The sequence below is a fragment of the Bos grunniens genome, chromosome 3 (genome assembly GCF_055505025.1).
Source record: "Bos grunniens cultivar Pamir isolate PY7600 chromosome 3, Bosgru_T2T1.0, whole genome shotgun sequence".
Lineage (NCBI taxonomy): Eukaryota > Metazoa > Chordata > Mammalia > Artiodactyla > Bovidae > Bos > Bos grunniens.
In genome coordinates this window covers 77863221-77883545 of record NC_141167.1, presented here as the reverse complement: position 1 = coordinate 77883545, position 20325 = coordinate 77863221, and the positions used below count along the sequence as shown (strand labels likewise).

At 38.5% G+C, this 20325-nt stretch overlaps 1 protein-coding gene across 10 annotated transcripts in view; it reads left to right on the top strand.

Annotated features, from left to right (window-relative positions):
* FRRS1 (ferric chelate reductase 1) overlaps positions 1-20325 on the top strand; it is a 72632-nt gene that overhangs the window by 26172 nt on the left and 26135 nt on the right. For 9 of the 10 annotated variants that reach the window (XR_015160562.1, XR_015160563.1, XM_086391396.1 and 6 more), the window contains 6 exons: positions 6270-6465; positions 7697-7833; positions 9097-9191; positions 11237-11384; positions 14673-14855; positions 20194-20292. Coding sequence is in view for 8 of the 10 variants with exons in the window: in XM_086391396.1 (XP_086247522.1) it covers positions 6270-6465; positions 7697-7833; positions 9097-9191; positions 11237-11384; positions 14673-14855; positions 20194-20292 (858 nt within the window). In the remaining 2 variants the exon portion in view is untranslated. The remainder of the gene's footprint in view (positions 1-6269; positions 6466-7696; positions 7834-9096; positions 9192-11236; positions 11385-14672; positions 14856-20193; positions 20293-20325) is intronic. The other variant, XM_086391403.1, reaches the window with a different exon arrangement.

Below are 20325 nucleotides of genomic sequence, written 5' to 3'. Positions count from 1 at the left end.
TAACTGGGCTTAGTTCAGTAATAGCACATTGAGAGCCTATCAGTGAAATCTTTGCTGATCTGGGAATGAGCCTTCCTACTACTGGGGGGCAAATTTGTCACAAAATGCTTACTAAACCCTGGTTGAAGTTAAGATAGAAAGGGAAGGGATTGTAAAGAATGTTGCTCAACCTCGGAATCAAGTCATCAGCTGCTTCAGTCGCTGACCCATGGTATACCCTGAAAGAAGTTCACAGTGAAGATCAGCAGGAGGCACTCTGTGCTCTGGGGAAACTGGCAGGACAGGCCTGCAGACAGATTTTTCTAGGGGAGAATTTTATGAACCCAGTTTCTTTCATCTTCCCATACTTAGAGGAACACTAAAACCATTCACTAAGATATCTCCTCCTTGAGAAAAACAGTACATTTTACCAAGATGTGTACTTGATTGCACATACCCTCCTCTCTAAAAATCATGTAATACTGATCTCTCCCTTTACCTCTTTGGAACAGTTTTCAGATATCTAAGGAAAGCTAATTTACTAGCCATATTTATAGTTTTTGTTCAGGTTTACAAATGATATAATACAGAATCAGACTTTTTTTTCCATTGAATAAGTCCATCTCTATCTCCAAAATCCTCCTTGTGGCTTGGCTTATATACTTATATACTCTTCTATAGTTCTGAGAACTCTTTTTTTTTTTTTTTTTAACTGAAATCCCTGATCCTCCTAAATTAGAACTTTCAAGACTGAACTTTAATGGTCTGGTCTTTATGTGCCGTGAAATAATGTTTTCAAATTGCAGGTTAGAGTCATTGGTAGATTATGAAATAACAATTCAGTTGGATGTAACCAGGGCTTCCCTGGTGGCTCAGTGGTAAAGAGCCTGCCTGCCAATGAGGAAACATGGATTCAATCCCTGGGTCAGGAAGATCCTCTGGAGAAAGAAATGGCAACCCACTCCAATATTCTTGCCTGGGAAATCTCATGGGCAGAGGAGCATGCAGGGCTATAGTCCATGGGGTTGCAAAAGAGTCGGACATGACTTAATGACTAAACAACAACAACAACAACAAGGATGTAACAGGACAAAAAAAAGGAAGGAATAGAAAATATATGAGTTTATCATGTGTGATACAAGTAAATGATGGCTCTTGAAATGTTTGTAAGGTCATAAAGATATTAACCTTGGGTGTGGTAAAAATATTAAAAATACCCACAAGATATAGCAAAAAATATATTTCCCCAAATTTTTATATTTTTTATAGTAAACTCTTCTGGTTCGGTTTTTACTTTTTTGTGACTTTTCATAATTGAGAAAACCTTTTTACTTCACACCTATGCTTTAATTAAGACTCTCAGTGCCTGCACTTATTTCCTATTTGATGTGGAGTAGGTGTTACTGGCGACTTCCCACAGTTTTTTGTGTCTGGGTTAACTTTTGAACTCCTTTGATGCTTTCATTGAAAATAAATGACTGGTAATAAAAGCTAGAGCTTTAATGAAATATAACTAGGCTTGATTAGTTATTTGCTAGCTTACTCATCTCACATGGTTTTCAAAGACGTGCTTTCCTCCGTATTTATTTTTCTCACATGTTCTTAGAGTAACACAATTAAAAGATGTTTAATGACTGCTTTATTTAAAAGTATCCTTAATTAACACATAATAATTCTTCTTACATGTATTTTCAATTGATTTCTTCTCATTTTACCTGAATTTTACTTTGTTGTAATAAATATGTTGTCTTGATTAATCTCTGTAGTTCACAGTCACAATAATAATAATTACATATTCATCAGGTACAAGAGCTTAGTATTTAAATAATAAAGTTTATTTTCACGTGAGACGTATGTAGAGTGTGGTAAGTGTTAGCCGCTCTTTGCAACCCCATGAACTGTAGCCTGCTGGGCTCCTCTGTTCATGGAATTCTCCAGGCAGAAATGCTAGAGTGGGTAGCCAGTCCCTTCTCCAGGGGATCTTCCCGACCCAGGGATCAAACCCAGGTTTCCTGCACTCTAGACAGATTCTTTACTGCTGAGCCAACTGAGAAGCCCAGAGTATGTAAAGGCAGTCATTATACCTTTTTACTAAGTACCTGTCTTCCAGGCAAGAAAGAAAATTGTGTAAATCTCATCAGGTTTGGTAATTTTTCAGTTAGAGAATCAGGATAATCTCTCTTTTAAAGGAAGAGGTCTGTCGTCCTGGGATGACAAAATCCAAGCTCTGGTATCTTTTCTTTTGTTCTCTATATCATACTCATGGTAGAATGTGAATATTAAAAACCTGAAAAAATCATACAAAATTGGTGGGAGTTTTTCCAGTGCTTGAAGGGTGGTCTTGTAATATAATAGCTCATTATCCGCCTTCCACACTTTTAGCTTAAATGTTTCCATGTATAACTCTTTATTCTCTTTCATAACTATGCAGTCTTGTTAGCGTAGATTGGTTAATGAATTAACATTATTTTTAAAAAGTTGTTACTTAAATCATTAATTGGAAAATTGTCATCGCCCATTGGAATGAAAATAGACTTTACCTTGAATGGTCAGTATCTGACCAAGGACAAAGAAATTGCTGTTTTCTATTTCTCTGTCTGACCTTGTTGTATTTTCCTAATGAATGACAGTAGTGAATGGTGTCTTAGTCACTTCCCTTTCTCATCTTGTACAGTGAGCTCTGATAATTCCCAGTATGCTTTTCCACTTTGCTTTCCTAAAATTGTAATGTTAGGATTGGACCTGGATTTATTCCAGTTCACTTATTGTGTTTTGCAAATGAAGAAACTGGAACAGAGATTAAATGAACTGATTGATGTTACTCAGCTACTAAATGCACGTGTGCTGTTGCTCAGTCATGTCTGACTCTTTGCGACCCTAGGGACTGTAGCCTGCCAGACTCCTCTGTCCATGGAATTTTCCAGGCCAGAATACTGGAGTGGGTTGCCATTTCCTCTTCCAGGAGATCTTCTCCACCAAGGGATCAAACCTGAGTCTCTTGGGTCTCCTGCACTGACAGGTGGATTCATAGCAGAGACTAAAAAATCTTGTTTCCACTTTCATCTGACACAAAATCAGTGACAAATAAGTATTAGTTAAATCAAACTAACTATTCACTATAGTGAATATATTCACAATATTCACTGTATTCACAAACTTTTCATTGTACTATTCTTTAGGTGAGGCACATTTGTGCATTTAATTTTCATAATAACTTGGCCAAGATCACATGGTTAATATAATGACCTTGATCCTCTCCAGGAAATCTTGTATGGCCTTAAAAGCTGGTCTGTCCTAAAAAAGGATCTGGAAGCCATGTTTGAACATAAAATTTTTCTACTGCTCTAGCAGTTGTTTTCTTAAATATTGTTTCCTATAGTAATTAACTATTTTCAGAGTTACTGCAGAAGATGACCGTAGCCATGAAATTAACAGACTCTTGCTCCTTGGAAGGAAAGCTATGACCGACCTAGAGAGCATATTAAAAAGCAGAGACATTACTTTGCCAAAAAAGGTCCGTCTAGTCAAAGCTGTGGTTTTTCCAGTAGTCATGTATGGATGTGAGAGTTGGACCATAAAGAAAGCTGAGTGCCAAAGAATTGATGCTTTTGAACTGTGGTGTTGGAGAAGACTCTTGAGCATCCCTTGGACTGCAAGGAGATCAAACCAGTCAATTCTAAAGGAAATCAATCCTGAATATTCATTGGAAGGCCTGACGCTAAAGCTGAAACTCCAATACTTTGGCTACCTGATATGAAAAACTGACTCATAAGAAAAGACCCTGATGCTGGGAAAGATTGAAGACAGGAGGAGAAGGGGATGAGAGAAGATGAGGTGGCTCGATGGCATCACTGACTTGATGGACGTGAGTTTGAACAAGCTCTGGGAGTTGGTGATGGACAGAAAAGCCTGGTGTGCTGCAGTCCATGGGGTCGCAGAGTCGAACATGACTGAGCGACTGAACTGAACTGATTTTCAGAGTTATGCTTTTCCTCTGAGTCTACAGAGAAATCTTTGCTGTTGTTGTTTAGGTGCTAAGTCGTGTCTGACTCTTTGCAACCCCATGGACTGCAGCGCTTCAGGCTTCTCTGTCCTTCATTATCTCCCAGAGTTTGCTCAAATTCATATCCATTGAGTCAGTGATGCTACCTAACCATCTCATACTTTGCTGTCCCCTTCCCCTTTTGGCTTCAATCCTTCCCAGCGTCAGTGTCTTTTCCAGTGAGTCAGCTTGTCACTTCAGGTGGCCAAAGTATTGGAGCTTCAGCATCAGTCCTTCCAATGAATATTCAGGGATGATTTTCTTTAAGATTGACTGGGTTGCTCTCCTTGTGGTCCAAGAAGCTCTCAAGTGTCTTCTCCAGTGCCACAATTCCCCAAAGCGTAGATTCTTCAGCACTCAGGCTTCTTTATGGTCCAGCTCTCACATCTGTGCATGCCTATGGGAAAAACCATAGCTTTGTCTATTCGGACCTTTGTGGGCAAAGTGGTGTCTCTGCTTTTTAATATGCGGTCTAGGTATATGCTTCTCTTATGATACAGAATTTTTCAGAAGCTTTTGATTGGTTCATTTGTCCTTTTAGCTTATCTTCAAGTGAGAATAATTCTATCTAGCTTCAATGTGTGTAAAGGATAGGGGTATAGAATTGGTTGCCAGGCTACCTAGTTGGTTACCACTGGTGTAACATGTAGGGCCAGTTAAAGAGTGTAGCTCCACCACAATTTCTTGTGTCTAGTAGGAATTTCTGTAGCTTAGCTCTGGTCCAGTGTGTGGTTATAATTTACATGATTATAAAAGGATAATTTGTTCTAGTGATTGTAAGGGTGCTTTTATTTTATGACCAAAGTTACAGTATAGAAAGCTCCCATTTCTATGGAGAATGCACTGCCTCTTGAGCTCTTTTCATCTGTAGCCTGTCTACTCTGTGAACTTTGCTGCCCTATAACATTTCCTACCCATTTACCTCTGCTGTGCTGTGCTGTGCTTAGTCACTGAGTCATGTCTGACTCATTGGGATCCCATGGACTGCAGTCTGCCAGGCTCCTTTGTCCATGGGGATTCTGCAAGTAAGAATACTAGAGTGGGTTGCCATGCCCTCCTCTAGGGGATTTTCCCAATCCAGGGATTGACACAGGACTCCCACATTACAGGCGGTTTCTTTTACTGACTGAGCCATCCAGGGAAGCCTAAGAATACTGGAGTGGGTAGCCTATCCCTTCTCCAGAGGATCTTCCTGACCCAGGAATCGAACAGGGTCTCCTGCATTGCAGGTGGATTCTTTACCAGCTGGGCTACCAGAGAAGCCCGCCTGTCTACCTCTAGTCTTATTAAATACTGTGATTTGCAGGTTCTGAATATATGCACAAAGTGACTGGTTGATGTGGACTAGACAAGGGTGGGACTAGTTTTCTGTTAAGCAGGTGGTAAGAGGCAGATAAATTGGATGAGAAAAGAAAATTTCGTTGGCTAAGGATTCAGAAGTACCTGGACTATTGTTTAGTTGCTAAGCTGTTTACTGCTCTTTTGCGACCCCATGGACTGTAGCCTGCCAGGCTCCTCTGTCCGTGGAATTTCCAAGGCAAGAATACTGGAGTGGGTTGCCATTTCCTTCTCCAGGAGATCTTCCCAACCCAGGGATTAGACCTGAGTCTCCTGCATTGGCAGGTGGATTCTTTCCCACTGAGTCACCAGGGAAGCCCATTTGAGCGATAGGTAATGGAAATACTGTCTCTTACAATTGTTGTTATCCTCAGTTTTCAGTGCTACAAATAAAACTGTCATTATGAGTAGCTTAATGGGAAGCTAGGAGAATTCATATCAAAGATTTATTCAGATTATGATATTTAAATTCAGAAGAAACAGTTCTTATTTGTTTAAATTTTCTAGTATGAAATGGAGCAAAACCTTTTGCTTTTACTGGATTATTTTATTATTTCCCGATCATGCTAACGAAAGCTTAACATTATCTTCCTTTTCAGACTTTTGGTTGTAGCTATTGTAGATTTTATTTAAATAGTTTTGAAAGGAGAGTTTTCGTTTCCTTATTTTTCAGGTAAGAAAGGAGGCTTAAGTGATTTACCTAAAGTTTCACAGTTAGTAATAAGAAAAGCTGAGATTCAAATCCAGGTCAAGCTTCATACATCACATTCTTTATATTATATACTTTTGAGAATGTGGTTAAATGATTATTGAAAGCAAATAGTTGTCTAGAACTTACTGTCCTGTGATATGAAAGCTCTTATATTTTAGTTACCTTTGAAAATAGTGTACTTTTAATCTTCTTTTTAAGATGACAACTCCTGGATTTACCGTCAGTGCCTTCATCCTTCTGTTGCATGTTAGTTTTGTGGCTAATTATCCCAGTGGAAAAGTAACAAAGTCATGCGGTGGAATGATTCCTGAGCATGGTCATACCCCACAGTCTCATCCCGCTCACAACATTTCAGTGAGTCAGAAGACATTCAGGCCAGGAGATCGAATCAAAGGTATTGTGCTGCTATTAACAGTTTGCGTTTTTCATTTTGCTTTTTTTTACTATACACTGAATCTTTATTACTGTTGGATTGATATAGTTTCATTTAATTTGTTCATCTGTTTCATAAGATACCATAATCTTACACTTCTCATTTTTGTGTTTAACTACTACTGAGGACTATATTATGTAAGCAGTATATTTACCATCCATTCAGACCGGGTTTTTTTTTTTTTGACCACACTATGAAACTTGCAGGGTCTTAGTTCCCCAACCAGCAATTGAACCCAGCCCTGCAGTGAAAGTGCTAGATGCTAACCACTGGACCTCTGGGGAATTCTGCAGAATAGGTTTTAAAATATTTTTGTCATTATTTAATATCTCTTCATTAACAGTACTATTTACTCAGTAGAAGAGGAAAATAACGCTGAAACTCCAGTACTTTGGCCACCTCATGCGAAGAGTTGACTCATTGGAAAAGACTCTGATGCTGGGAGGGATTGGGGGCAGGAGGAGAAGGGGATGACAGAGGATGAGATAGCTGGATGGCATCACTGACTCGACAGACATGAGTCTCAGTGAACTCCAGGAGTTGGTGATGGACAGCGAGGCCTGGCGTGCTGCGATTCATGGGGTCGCAAAGAGTTGGACACAACTGAGCGACTGATCTGATCTGATCTGATTAAACCCTTATCCTACTTAATATTGTATAGTTTCATATGTTTCCCTAATTCTTCTGGCACAAAGTAGGCTGAAACTTAAGGATGTATCTATAAGAGCATTTTACAAACTCCATTTTCTGCAATATTAGAAATGCAAAATATTAATAGATATTTTCTAACAAAAAGAGTTTATGGAAAAAATAAATTTAGAACACTTTATGGGTTACATGGATTCTATTTCTTAGAGCTTTATAGGATATAGTAGGTTGTTAAAACCCTGAGGGATCTGCAGTCAAGACACAAGTGTACTTTAAACCAGCATTTTTCAAGCTACTTTGGCCCCGTGAACCACACTCTGACCATAACCAACCTTTTCTTCCCTGTGGAATAGCTATTACACCTCATGGAATAATGTCCTGTGGAACATGGTTTAGAATTTCTTTGACTATGAGATGATTTCTACTGTTTTCTCTCCTAGAGTAGTTTTGTATATGTACACCTGATTTTGTGACATGTTTCCTCTAACAGTCTTTTTGGGGGATGTTGCTAAACTCCTAACTTACCTTTTTATTTGTTTCTCAGTTACTTTGTCAGGGCCACCATTTAAAGGCTTTCTCTTAGAAGCGCGTGACGCTGAGAATTTGAGTGGCCCTCCTGTTGGCTCCTTCACACTGATTGACAGTCATGTGTCACAGCTTCTGACCTGTGAAGACGTACAGGTTTGTGTTTAGTTTGAAACTGATTTCTATCAGTTTCCATGGGTCTTTTCACTGGAGTGGTGTTTGCAAGATAAACGATGACATTACCTATGTATTGCAGACATCTGAATAGAGTCACAATGAGCAAAGTTTCCACTTAATTTTTCTACTGGCAATATATTTTTATACATCAATATCCTAGAAAAGGTAGGCTCATAGTTTTGTTTATAGCTTTTGCTATTTTATCAAAATATTGTTTCTTACTGTACTGAATTTTGAAGGATGTTGATATTGAAGATAGAGTTCTAGAGTGAAACAGAGGTCTGGCTTTTGTAATTAATTAATTAATTAAATGAACATTTACTATACCAGGAACTTTCCTGCAAGGGATATGGTGATGAACAAGATTTGTTATTTGATGAGTTCAGAGCCTTACACATAAGCAAAGCATATGGACATATGCTATGTGACACATAAGCAGAACATATGGATATAGGACAGACACATTAGTAGAATAGTATGATGACTCAGATTAGAACCATACACAGGGTGGGTGAGAAGCATGGCAGAAGTGCCACACTGACTGTAGGGAATTGAGTGAGTGCATTTCAGAAGAGCTTATCTAAGCTAGACCTCAAAGGATGAGTATCCAGATAAATGAAAGTGGGAAATAAGATTGTTCAAGGGAAAGGAATTACTAGAAGATAATGCTACATATTTAGAGGCAGGAATTTTCTCTTTTGGTGAATATTCTGCATTCTATTTGTATATATTAATAGAAAACCAGAAGCTTACAGTATAAATGAAATAATGCTTCTGCTGCTGCTTAGTCGCTTCAGTCATGTCCTACTCTGTGCAACCCTATGGGCTGCAGCCTGCCAGGCTCCTCTGTCCATGGGATTCTCTAGGCATGAGCACTGGAGTGGGTTGCCATGTCCTCCTTCAGGGAATCTTCCCGATCCAGAGATTGAACCCAGGTCTCCTGTATTGCAGGCAGATTCTTTACCACTAAGCCACCAGAAAAGCCCCAAATAAATGAAATAACCAGCAGACTCTATACAGCATCAACACACCCAATGTTTGTAACTCTCTTCAGTTCTTACATTTCAGCTGACTCTACAGCCAGCTACTAATTTGGTGTCAACCAATCAACATGTTTTTATTGAGCACCTGAGTCCTTGTGTTTAACAGAATACCAGAGTTGTCCAGTGATAAATGGTTGTAGTTCCAGCTATATTGAGCTATTGAGTAACTGAATGGTAGTTCTTTTCCATTTTCTTTCAGGGATCAGCTGTAAGTCATAGAAGTCCATCAAAGAAAACAGAAATCAAGGTCTTTTGGGATGCTCCAAGCGGTGCCCCAAATCACATAACCTTCCTGTGAGTAGAAGAATTTGCAACTCTATAACTAGTATAATTGAAATAATGAGAGTCTGCATCATTTTTTATAACTACTGAACATTCACCAGTATGTCAGAGGTTTAGTATAGTAATGACACCAGTTTACTGATATAAGTAGTTGTTTTGTTTATTTTTTTCCAGCAGTATATACTGAGTACCTAGCACAGGACCCAGGACCTAATAGACACTTAATGGACATTTGTTGAGTGAAGTGTGGTAGTGCCTTCAAACTAGTAAGAGCCATCAGTTAATAACTTGAGTCTGTATGGTGTATGGATGAATACTTTTAAAAGTTTTGTTCCTGTATTAGTACGAGAATATGAAAAAAAGCAGTCCTGAAATTTGAATGACTTTTTTCTCATTGTTACTACTTGCAGATTAGATTGTCAGAAAAGTAAGATTCTGTGTGTTCCTCAGAATTATGAAATTCAGTAGAATTAGAACAATACTTCTCTCTTAATCTTACATGCAAAGAGGAAATGGACTGTCATAAAGGGGGATGTCATGAATGTCATTTAAGGGAAGAATTGCTCTCCTACCCTGTCTCTATTTTCTGCTTCACTTTGTACACAGAGTACACTTTGTACACTGATCTGTGTACACCTGTGTGTTGAGTGGAATGTGAAAAAGGAGATTTGACCCCAGTAAGAGCTGATGGTTGCTTGTGCAGCCTCTGTATAGCTTCTTTCTTAAGCTGCTTATTGCCGTTGCTAAGTCACTTCAGTTGTGTCCGACATTGTGTGACCCCATAGACGGCAGGCCACCAGGCTCTCCCGTCCCTGGGATTCTCCAGGCAAGAACACTGGAGTGGGTTGCCATTTCCTTCTCCAATGCATGAAAGTGAAAAGTGAAAGTGAAGTCGCTCAGTCGTGTCCGATTCTTAGCGACCCCATGGACTGCAGCCTACCAGGCTCCTCTGTCCATGGAATTTTCCAGGCAAGAATACTGGAGTGGGTTGCCATTGCCTTCTCCATAAGCTGCTTATTACACATGCCTTTTGGAATAATTTGAATGACCACTGTGAAAAGTGTAATAGTAGTATGTCATGTATATGTCAGGAGTAGAAGTCTGTGCACTTCAGTCCCTGGGTCTGGCATTCATAGCTGCTGTGAATATGCCCAAAGAACAGATAAGACAAGAGAGAGAGAACAATCAAAGTTGAAGAGAGGTTGAAGAGAGTCATTAGAGATTTGCCTCCTACAAAACTCTGTCAGGTAGTATAGGCATTGTTGTTTTATTGCGCTTTGCTTTATTTAACTTTACAGATAGTTTGTTTTGTACAAATTGGTTTGTGGCAGCCCTGCATTAAATGAGTCTTTGGGAGCCATTTTTCAAACACATTTGCTCAATTTGTTTCTCTGTGCCTCATTTTGTTAATTGTTATAACATTTCAAGCTGTTCCATCAATATTATGTTTGTTATGGTGATCATTCATCAGTGGTCAGTGATCATTGATGTTACTACCATAATTTGCTGACGTCTTCGATGATGGTTAGTGTTTTTTAGCCAGAAGGTATTTTAAAATTGGGCTTCCCTGGTGGTTCAGTGGTAAAGAATCTGCCTGCCAATGCAGGAGACAGGAGTTTGGTCCCTGGGTCAGGAAGATCCCCTGGAGAAGGAAATGGCAACCCATTCCAGTATTCTTGTCTAGGAAATCCCATGGACAGAGGAGCCTGGTGGGTTAGAATCCATTGGGTCGCAAAAGAGTGAGACACAACTTAGCAAATAAAACAATTTTAAAATTAAGGTATAGATATTGTTTTTTAGATATAGTGCTATTGCACACTTAATAGACTACAGTGTAGTATAAACACAACTTTTATATGCATTTGGAAAGCCCATAATTCTGTGACTCACTGTATCATATTATGTGCTTTGTTGTGGTGGTCTGGAACTGAACCCTCAATATATCCAGGAAATACCTGTATTAGGTTGTATGTTCCTAGTTAGTTACCTTTTTTTGGTTCGCTTTATGATGAGCCACAATCATGGTTCTTTCTAATCTCTCTGGAACTGCATTTCAGAGCCACAGTCGTTGAGAAGTACAAAATCTACTGGGTGAAGATTCCTGGTCCTGTAATTTCACAACCAAATGTACCTCCTTTTACAACACCTGAAGCTACAATAGCACCAATGCCAACGGTACCGTCAGTCTCCCATTTAACAAGATCAGTAAGTAGAGTTTTTATAGTTTCATGAAATACAGTCTAAAGGAACAGCTTCCTTAGAAATTGTGGTTCTGTGCTTGTGGATGTTTGTAAAGGAGTGGCTGTCCTGGGTTATGGAAGCAGGTTTTTGAGTGCCTGTCAGGAAATCAGGAGGGAGTCTTCACTGCAACTTTACAACTTATAGGTTAGAATAAGAGGAGTGCAGGACCCTAGATGTTCAAGGTGTGGTTGTGACGTTCACGTGTAGTCTATACTAGCAGTGCATATGTTTTCATTTGAAAATAAATCTGAAGCAGCAGGGTTTATTTTCTTTTTTAAAATACAGCCAAACAGCAAACCTGAAGAGGGAACTTAAAGCTGAAGCTAAATTTAGGTTTCAGCTAAACTGGGAGGGGGTGTGGGGGTAGAATCCTGAAATGGTGATATAGTTCTTCACTCTTATTTCAGCTAAGGCCAGTGAGTACTGCAGGATTCTACAGGTTGAACTCTTGCAAGCTAATCAGCTAGAATTCTATTTAGGCCCTCTGATTCAAAAGAAGTACAGTTAAAAAAACACATCTTGCAAAGGGTTATTCATGTTACAAACATTGGAAAGGCTTTACTGAAAGCAATTCGGATGAATTAGACTTCTCGATTCAGAAGTGACGATAACAAAAAATGTCTTAAGGAAGGTTATTACAGTTAGAAGAACAAATTTGGGCCTGAATTCTGATTCGTCTAATTTCTGTTTGAGTTTGGACAAATTACTTAAATCTTAAAGTCTCAGTTTCTTCACCTATAAATGAGAAATAATAATATCTAATTCTTATAGAACCATATATATTACTGTGAGAACCAAATAGAATGAATATAAGATTTCTGATTAATTTGTACTTAATAGGTATTTAGTAAACATTCGTTCATTTTTTCTCTTCCTTCCATTTTCTTGTCTCTTTATAGCTCTTTTTTCTCGTAGGGAAGGCTAAATCTCCTATGCCCCTATACAGTGTCATGTTTTGTTTACCTTCTTTTCTACATTATGCAATATGTGATGAGCCATTTGATTACATTATTATGAACTTTTGTTTGACCAAACAATTCGATTTGTTGTTTGCAGTAATTCTCAGGTTGTTTAGTCTCAATGTTTATGTATTTTAAAGTTGCTTTGGGGGATTCCCAGTCATTTTGGATCTGAGCTTCCCAGGAGGACTCTATTAACAATCTAAGAAAAGATTGTTATCTTTTCTTATATTCGTATAAAAGGCATTAGCTCTTGTTGGAGATTTTTTATTGTATCTCTGTACCAAGTTTATAATCTCCAATTATGGAGAGATTCATTCAGAGTCACAGGATGTTGGCACTTGTAGAGAGCTAGAGGAGGCCTCAGGGTCCCTGTTGCATAGTTAAAGATAAACAGACCCTGAGAGAGAAATTCTGCAGCAAACACGATGCAACGGTGGAGTAAAGGGGAGAACAGAGACAGACCAGACCCATGTTTCCAGGCTTCTAGTGGCTTATTCTCTCCGTTCAACTATACTTTCTCTTTAAGTTCCTGTGAAATAATAAACAAAAATTTATATATATATATATATATATATATATATATATATATATATTGGTCTCTGCTTGGTTTCTGTCAATAGTTGGCCTTTTGACCCCAGTTCCTAATACAGAGTTGCTAAATCCCTTGGAATTTCCTGAATGATGGGGTATCTTTTGTTCTAATGAGGTGACTCTTGGTGGACTCCTGTATGGGGGCTGGTCCCCCAAAACACTGAGCCATGATTAGAAGCTTGCAGCTTTCAGCCCACTGACCCCATTCTCCAGAGAAGGGAGAGAGGCTGAAAACTGAGCTAATAATCCTTCATCTCACATGATAGTGGTGGTGGTTTAGTCGCTAACTTGTGTTCGACTCTTGCAACCCCATGGACTGTAGCCTGTCAGGCTCCTCTGTCCATGAGATTCTCCAGGCAAGAATACTGGAGTGGGTTGCCATTTCCTTCTCCATCCCACATGATGGAGCCTCCATAAAAGTTCCAAAAGTATAGGTTTCGGAGAGCTCCTGGGTTGCTGACCACATGGAGGTGTGGGGAGGCTGGTGCCTCAGAGGGGTCATGGGAGCTCTGCACCTGCCCCTTCCTGCATACTTTACGCAGCTCTTCCATCTGGCCGTTTGTGGGTTGTTATCCTTTTATAATATCCTGGTAATCTAGTAAGTTCTGTGAGCCATCTTTATAAATCACCTAACTCAAGGAGAAGGTGCTGAGAACCTCCAGTTTATGGCCAACGATTCAGAAGTACAGGTGGCAACCTGGGGCTTGTGATTGGCATCTGTGATGGGCATCTGAAGTGCGTGCAGTTTTGTGGGACTGAGCCCTTAGCCTGTGGGATCTGACACCAATTTCAGGTAGATAGTGTCAGAGAAGAGTTGACTTGTAGCACACTCAGTTATGTCTGCAGAGAATTTCAGAATTGCTTATTGTGGAACATGCCCACACCTGTTTGGTGCCCAGAAATATTGGTAGAGTAGGAGAAGAAATGAGAGTTTTTCTGTACAGTTCCCATTAAATCCTGTTACTTAAACTCATGTTTAGCTCTCTTCTGAAATGTGGTGTCACACCTCATTCTAACTCAGTATGACTGCTTGTTTGCTCTGTCAAATTGTAGAGCTGACATTTTTCAATAGTCTTTCTTATTTGCAATACCAAGAAGCTCTGAATTAAATAATCATAGATTGTTTTTGCTTCTTCTCCACTAAATTGTTATTACTATTATTTGGAGCAGTGGTATATATGGGAGTAACCATTTTTTTCTTACATTATTTTAATGTCAAACTTGAATTCTAGAGGCAGAGTCCAGGATCTAAATATAAAAACTTGCTAAAGGTTTGTTTGTTTGGTTTTAAAAATTCCGTCTCTGAAAACTAGAGGATATCCTTTAGGCAAGAATGTCAATGTGGACTTAAATATTCCCTAAGAAATTTCTCAAAGTTTACTCGAAACTTTGCTCCAGAACATAATTAATGTGAAGTATTCTGTGTATTAAAGGGATCTTAATACTCGTGTGTAATTATAGTTCAAGTAATGTTGTGTCTTCCAAATTTTAATTAATATTAATTAAATTTAAAAGTTTACAACCTAACTACTGCTTTGATAATTTTTAATTTGGGATGTGGTCTTTTTCCTGTCGTTTGAATCCTTATTATGAAAATGTATTCTTGTTAAAACCCATACTTCAAGGTAGAAGCTCTTCTGTTATTGGAGATGAATTGCCTGTTTGATAATTAAGTCTTTCCCCCCTGTCATTTTTCTAGTTCAATGCTTCAGACTGTGGGAACAAGAAGTTCTGTATCAGGAGTCCTTTGAACTGTGACCCAGAGAAGGAGCGTGCCTGTGTCTTCTTGTCCTTCACACGAGATGACCAATCAGTGATGGTTGAAATGAGCGGTCCCAGTAAAGGCTATTTATCCGTGGCATTTTCTCATGACCGATGGATGGTTTGTACCTCTCACTTACATCAGTGGTGATGAAAGGAGAGTCACTGGAGTGAGTGATAATCAACAGCAATTTAGCGTTTGTTCCAGAGTCAGATTCTCATACTTAGGGAGGAATGGGAAGGGAGAGCAGAGAAACTAACTTGGATTCTCAGTTAAGCAGCATTGAGTTGAGCCATTCCATATTAATATCTCTAAGGACAAGGCTGTCCTGAGGAAAGTTAGGAAAAGCATTTTGTTTCCAGTGGATTTGCTACTTTATCTGTCTACCTCTGTCTCTGTGATAAAGCAGGGAGTGCAGTTAAGAAAAAGTTGCTCTTCATAAAATCTCATGTTGTTTTTGATGCTCTTCAACTCCTGGTTTTCTCAAGTGACCACAGCCTGGATTGCTGCTCTTGTTGTCCCCATTTTGATGGTCATGGCACATTTCCCCAACAGGGAATTAAACCTAGTGTCTCCAGGCATAAGTGGCTTCTTTACAGGGTCTACAAAATGTCTCACTCTCCTTGGGTAGTGCTGAATGGATTAAGAGATTCTGTAGGTGGCAGCCTTGTGCTGTGGTGCGGAAGAACAGAGTCCTGCATTAGCATTCTGATTTCCCAGGAGAGGAAGAAGGCTATTAAGGCCAGGACATGTGTCTATCCTGTTCCAGCGGAGCTGACTGTGGAGGGGGTTGGCTACAAATGGAGAAAGCCTCTCATTTCCACATTAACAAATGCAAGAAGTCTTTTCTTGAGAGTTTTCTTCCTGTTAGGCTTTAAACATCACTTTTTAAGGAAATCATTATTTTTTTAAAAAGAAAAGGAACTCTGAGATTCTGTGATAGAAGAACAAATATTTTCCTTCAAAGTGCATGCTAATTGCAGTAATCCTTGTTATGCTGGCTGCAAATATTTCAGGGAGCCAGGTGTGACTTTTTTGGGGGTGGATGACATTGCAATATGTGATATGACCTGTATATTTTAAAATGTAGTTTCACAATGCACTCATTATCTTTTTTCATTCAACACAGGGTATACCTTAAACCTATGAGATAGAAGATATTTAATAGGCTTCTAAAAATACCATAAAAGAAATTGTGACTCTTTCCCTTTTAAAGTTGCTTTTATGGGAAATTTTATACTTGATCAAATGATGTTGCAATTCTTCAAAACATTTTCCCCATTTTTCCTTTTGTGATTACCATTATACTTACAGCATATCCTTTTGTTCTCAATTTTGGCAAAAATGAACCTTATTCATACGGTGCATGAGGAAGCTGGGTTAAAAATAAGTGTGACTGTAAAGCCATAAGGAAAGATGGTGGTAGTGCCTGTTATATGAGTGGAACTGGCTATGAAGGAAACTGATGAGTCCAGCAGGGGTTAACAATGATAGCCTTATTGGAATAAGTGTAGGTTTATTAAGGTGCATGTGTAAGGTAGAGTACACATTTAGATATGTACTCTAGTCACTTAAATAAAAGAATTCTAGCCAAACTCCCTGCAGTAGTACACTAACATGTTTCCTTTCCTGGTCACATAAAATCTGTCAGCCAAAGGAAAAGACTATTGTTACACAGAGTGTTGTGATGAGGAGCCTGCAAGTACCACAATTAATTCTGTTCTAAGTTGTAGGCATAGATGACACAAAAATGTTTACCTCTAATTCAAGATATATTTATCTTACTTAGAAATCTTATGTTTCTAGTATAGTACTCATCAAACATGTTTATAAAAAGACTTAATTATACAGGTGCAGTTAATTTATGGAGCAAGCCTATTTGATGATTAAAATCATCTGTACACCTGTTTGCCTAAATTGAGGGAAATAAATCATCACCAAAAATATTTGTAAAGTGGTTGTTTCTATTTGTGATTATTTTTAAATTCTTAGGATATTTTTATGACCTGTAATTTCTTATTAGTATGTCATGTAAGTTCAAATACCAAAGGTATCTGATGTTATGAATACTGATTAGATAAGCTAAATTATACCTTTTTTCAATTTGGTTTGTACATGAATGATAGCAGTTCTGTTTTGCTATTAGACTTCATTACTAAAATTGAAAGTACAACTTTCCATATTTTTCCTAACAGTATTTGCTAATATCTGAATTTTAACTGAAACTCAGAATATGCACGTCTCCCTCATCTTAGATATTTTTTTGTTCTCTGAGATAAAGTATTCAAGTATACACACTGTATTAGCTGCTGTTCTCTGTTTCCCCGCCCAGTGTTGTCTTATTCTGTACATAATTTCTTAACACTCAAATTCCAGAGTGCTCCCAGTGCTGGCCTCTCTTGTATGTCCAGTGTGAAATTTCCAGCTTCTGGGTGGTTACTTCCAGATGAGTGTTCTGGACAACACAGGCCATCATCTATCAACTGAATTTATTATCTACCCTTCTAACATCCTTTTGTGTTTCCCATTCTTGGTGATCAGCAACAATAGGAAAAAAGTAACTACTGTTATTGATCTCTTGCTTCTTTTCAGATACTGTCTGGGAAGCCTATGGACTGATTATCTCATTCATTGCTGCCACCATCTTCTCTGGTGTTCAAGAAAACTTTGTGACTTAGATTCCTCTCTTTTAGTCACCTCTCAGGTTCTTCTTTTACCCACCCTAACTTTTTGTTTTGAAAAGTTTTAAACCTATGTGAAAGTTGAGAGACTAGTATAATGAACACCAGTAAACCCTTCACCTGCATTTGTCACTGTCTCTCTCTCTTTCCTTGTGTGCATATGTGTAGATTAACTTTTTCACTGTATATTAACACACATTTTTTTCCCTGCACTATTTGAAAATTAAGTTACAGCTATCATGACCTTTTATGTTTCCTTTTCAGCATGTTATTTCCTAAGAAGGATATTCTCCTACAATTATCATAATATCACCATCAAATATATAATACAATAATTTTATTCAGTGTAGTGTATATTCAAATTTCCCTAATTGTCCCAATAAAGTCATGTATAAAATCTCTGATCCAGACTAATCAGTTATCACTCAGTGCATTTAATTGTTATATCTCTTTAATCTCCTTTTCTTTAGAATGCTTACTCTTACCTTTTTTCTTGATTTTTTTTCTGGCTGGTTGTTTTGTAGAATGCCCTGAAATTTTTACAATAGATTCAGGTTATGATTTTAGACCACATTTGAGATAACCTCAATGCTAGCCCCCAAAGCATTGGTGAACCTTTAGTAGTTACAGGGAAATATTTTTTTCTTTAACATATTTTTGAAACTTTTCAAAGTCCTTGTTGGTATTTCTGGCCTTGTCCTGTATATGTTTTAGCTTTGTGCCACCCGTTTCCTAAAGTTTCCATATACTTTTTATGTTTCTATATCTTTGGCCCTAGAAGTTCCTCAGTTTGAAAAACCTTTCCCTTTATTGCAGCTCTACCTTATCCACATGTATTTTTTATTCTCTGAGGCACAGTTAATGCTATCTTTTCTGATAAGCCTTTTTCAATCCTTTGACCCTACCTAATTTGTCTTTCTATAGCACTTTGTTTAAATCTCTATTTTATACATACTATTTTAATTGTCTCCTCTATTAAAACATAGTCTTTGATCACAAGAACTATGTTGTCATCTTTGTTTCTCCCTCTTGATATTTTCTTATAGAGTGCGTTCTAAATGCTGGAACTGAGAGGAGCAAACAGGGGCAGGAGGTTCTGTCAAATTCTGGGGTTTGGTTGGAACTTCTCATGTGTGTTCTACCATGCTCAAAACTTGGGGTGTCTACAGCTGCCTGAAGCATAAGGTCGTCATAGCACCTTCTCTTTCCCTCACTGTAGAGCCATGAAAACTGAGTGTTACCTCTCCTTCATCCTCATCACCTCACCAGTATTTGAGAGGTTTGCCTTAATGACTTAGTTGACTTACCATCAGTTTGCCTCAAATCAACCATTTTGCTATATTAAATTTTGTTTGAAATAACAAGAAAATTCTATCGTTTCATTGATGATAAACATTCTAGAAGATACACATTGTTTGTTTAAATCAGAGATCAGCCAACTTTTTCTGCAGAAGGTTAGATAGCAATGACTTCAGAATCTGTGGGCCGCCTGGTCTCTTTGCAGCTACTCAGCTCTTTTATAGTGCTAAAGCAGGCACAGACTGCTGTAAATTAGTATGTGTGGCCGTGTTCCAGTCAAACTTTATTTATAGGCACTGAAATTTGGATTTAATGTATTTTCACTATCATGAATTATCATTCTTAAAAAACCATTTAGATATGTAAACACCATCCTCAGCTTGTAGCCTGTATAAGAACAGGCATCAGACTAAAGTTGGTCTGTGTGCCACAGTGTGTGGTGATTTAAATTATGATAACTCCAAGTTTCTTGAGTTGCACTAATTCTGATTTGAGCACAAGATGTGTAACAGGGAACTTCTTTGCTAATGTTATGTACTTGAGAGTTAAAACTGGAACTTTTTACAAGAAATTTAAAATTTTTTGCAAATTTTACAAATGTTAGAAAATCATATTGGTATTTTTAACAAGACTTTAATTATAGCTTGTTAGTCTTGGGTCTTGTTTAAGGAATTTAGTGACAAGAGCTGGTTAAAGACCTTGTTAGATAGTTTATGGAAAACAGTTTAGAATAGATGAAAGAACCAAAACTGTACACAATAACTTAAAATCCATATTATTTATTTGGTGGTGGTAGTGTTGTTTCGGAGAAGGCAATAGCACCCCACTCCAGTACTCTTGCCTGGAAAATCCATGGATGGAGGAGCCTGGTGGGCTGCAGTCCATGGGGTCTCTAAGAGTCGGATATGACTGAGCAACTTCACTTTCACTTTTCACTTTCATGCATTGGAGAAGGAAATGGCAACCCACTCCAGTGTTCTTGCCTGGAGAATCCCAGGGACAGGGAAGCCTGGTGGGCTGCCATCTCTGGGGTCGCACAGAGTCGGACATGACTGAAGCGACTTAGCAGCAGCAGCAGTGTTGTTTATCGCTAAGTCATGTCCAACTCTTTGTGACCCCATGGACTGTAGCCCACCAGTCTCCTCGTCCATGGGATTCTCCAGGCAAGAATACTGGAGTGGGTTGCTATTTCATTCTCCAGGGGATCTTCCCGACCCAGGGATTGAACCCACGTCTCCTGCATTGGGAGGTGGATTCCTTAACCGCTGAATCACCAGGGAAGCCCTGTCATTCATTTGTACCATAACTTAAATGTGCTTTAAGGATACAGTCTGCTGTCTGATAATCACTGTAAATAAGATTTAATTTTTAGAGCTAAGGAATATTGGAGATTAAAGGAGAGATAAGAATTAGACTGACAAACAATGCTCCCTTGTTGAAATTCCCTTGACCTTTTTTCATTTGTCATTGTTTTTCAGGGTGATGATGATGCTTATGTGTGTATTCTTGAAGATCAGATTGTTCACATACAACCTTCCCATTTGACAGGGCAAAGTCATCCTATAATGGATTTTGGGGTAGGTGTGAAGATTCTGGAATTGCCACCTGGC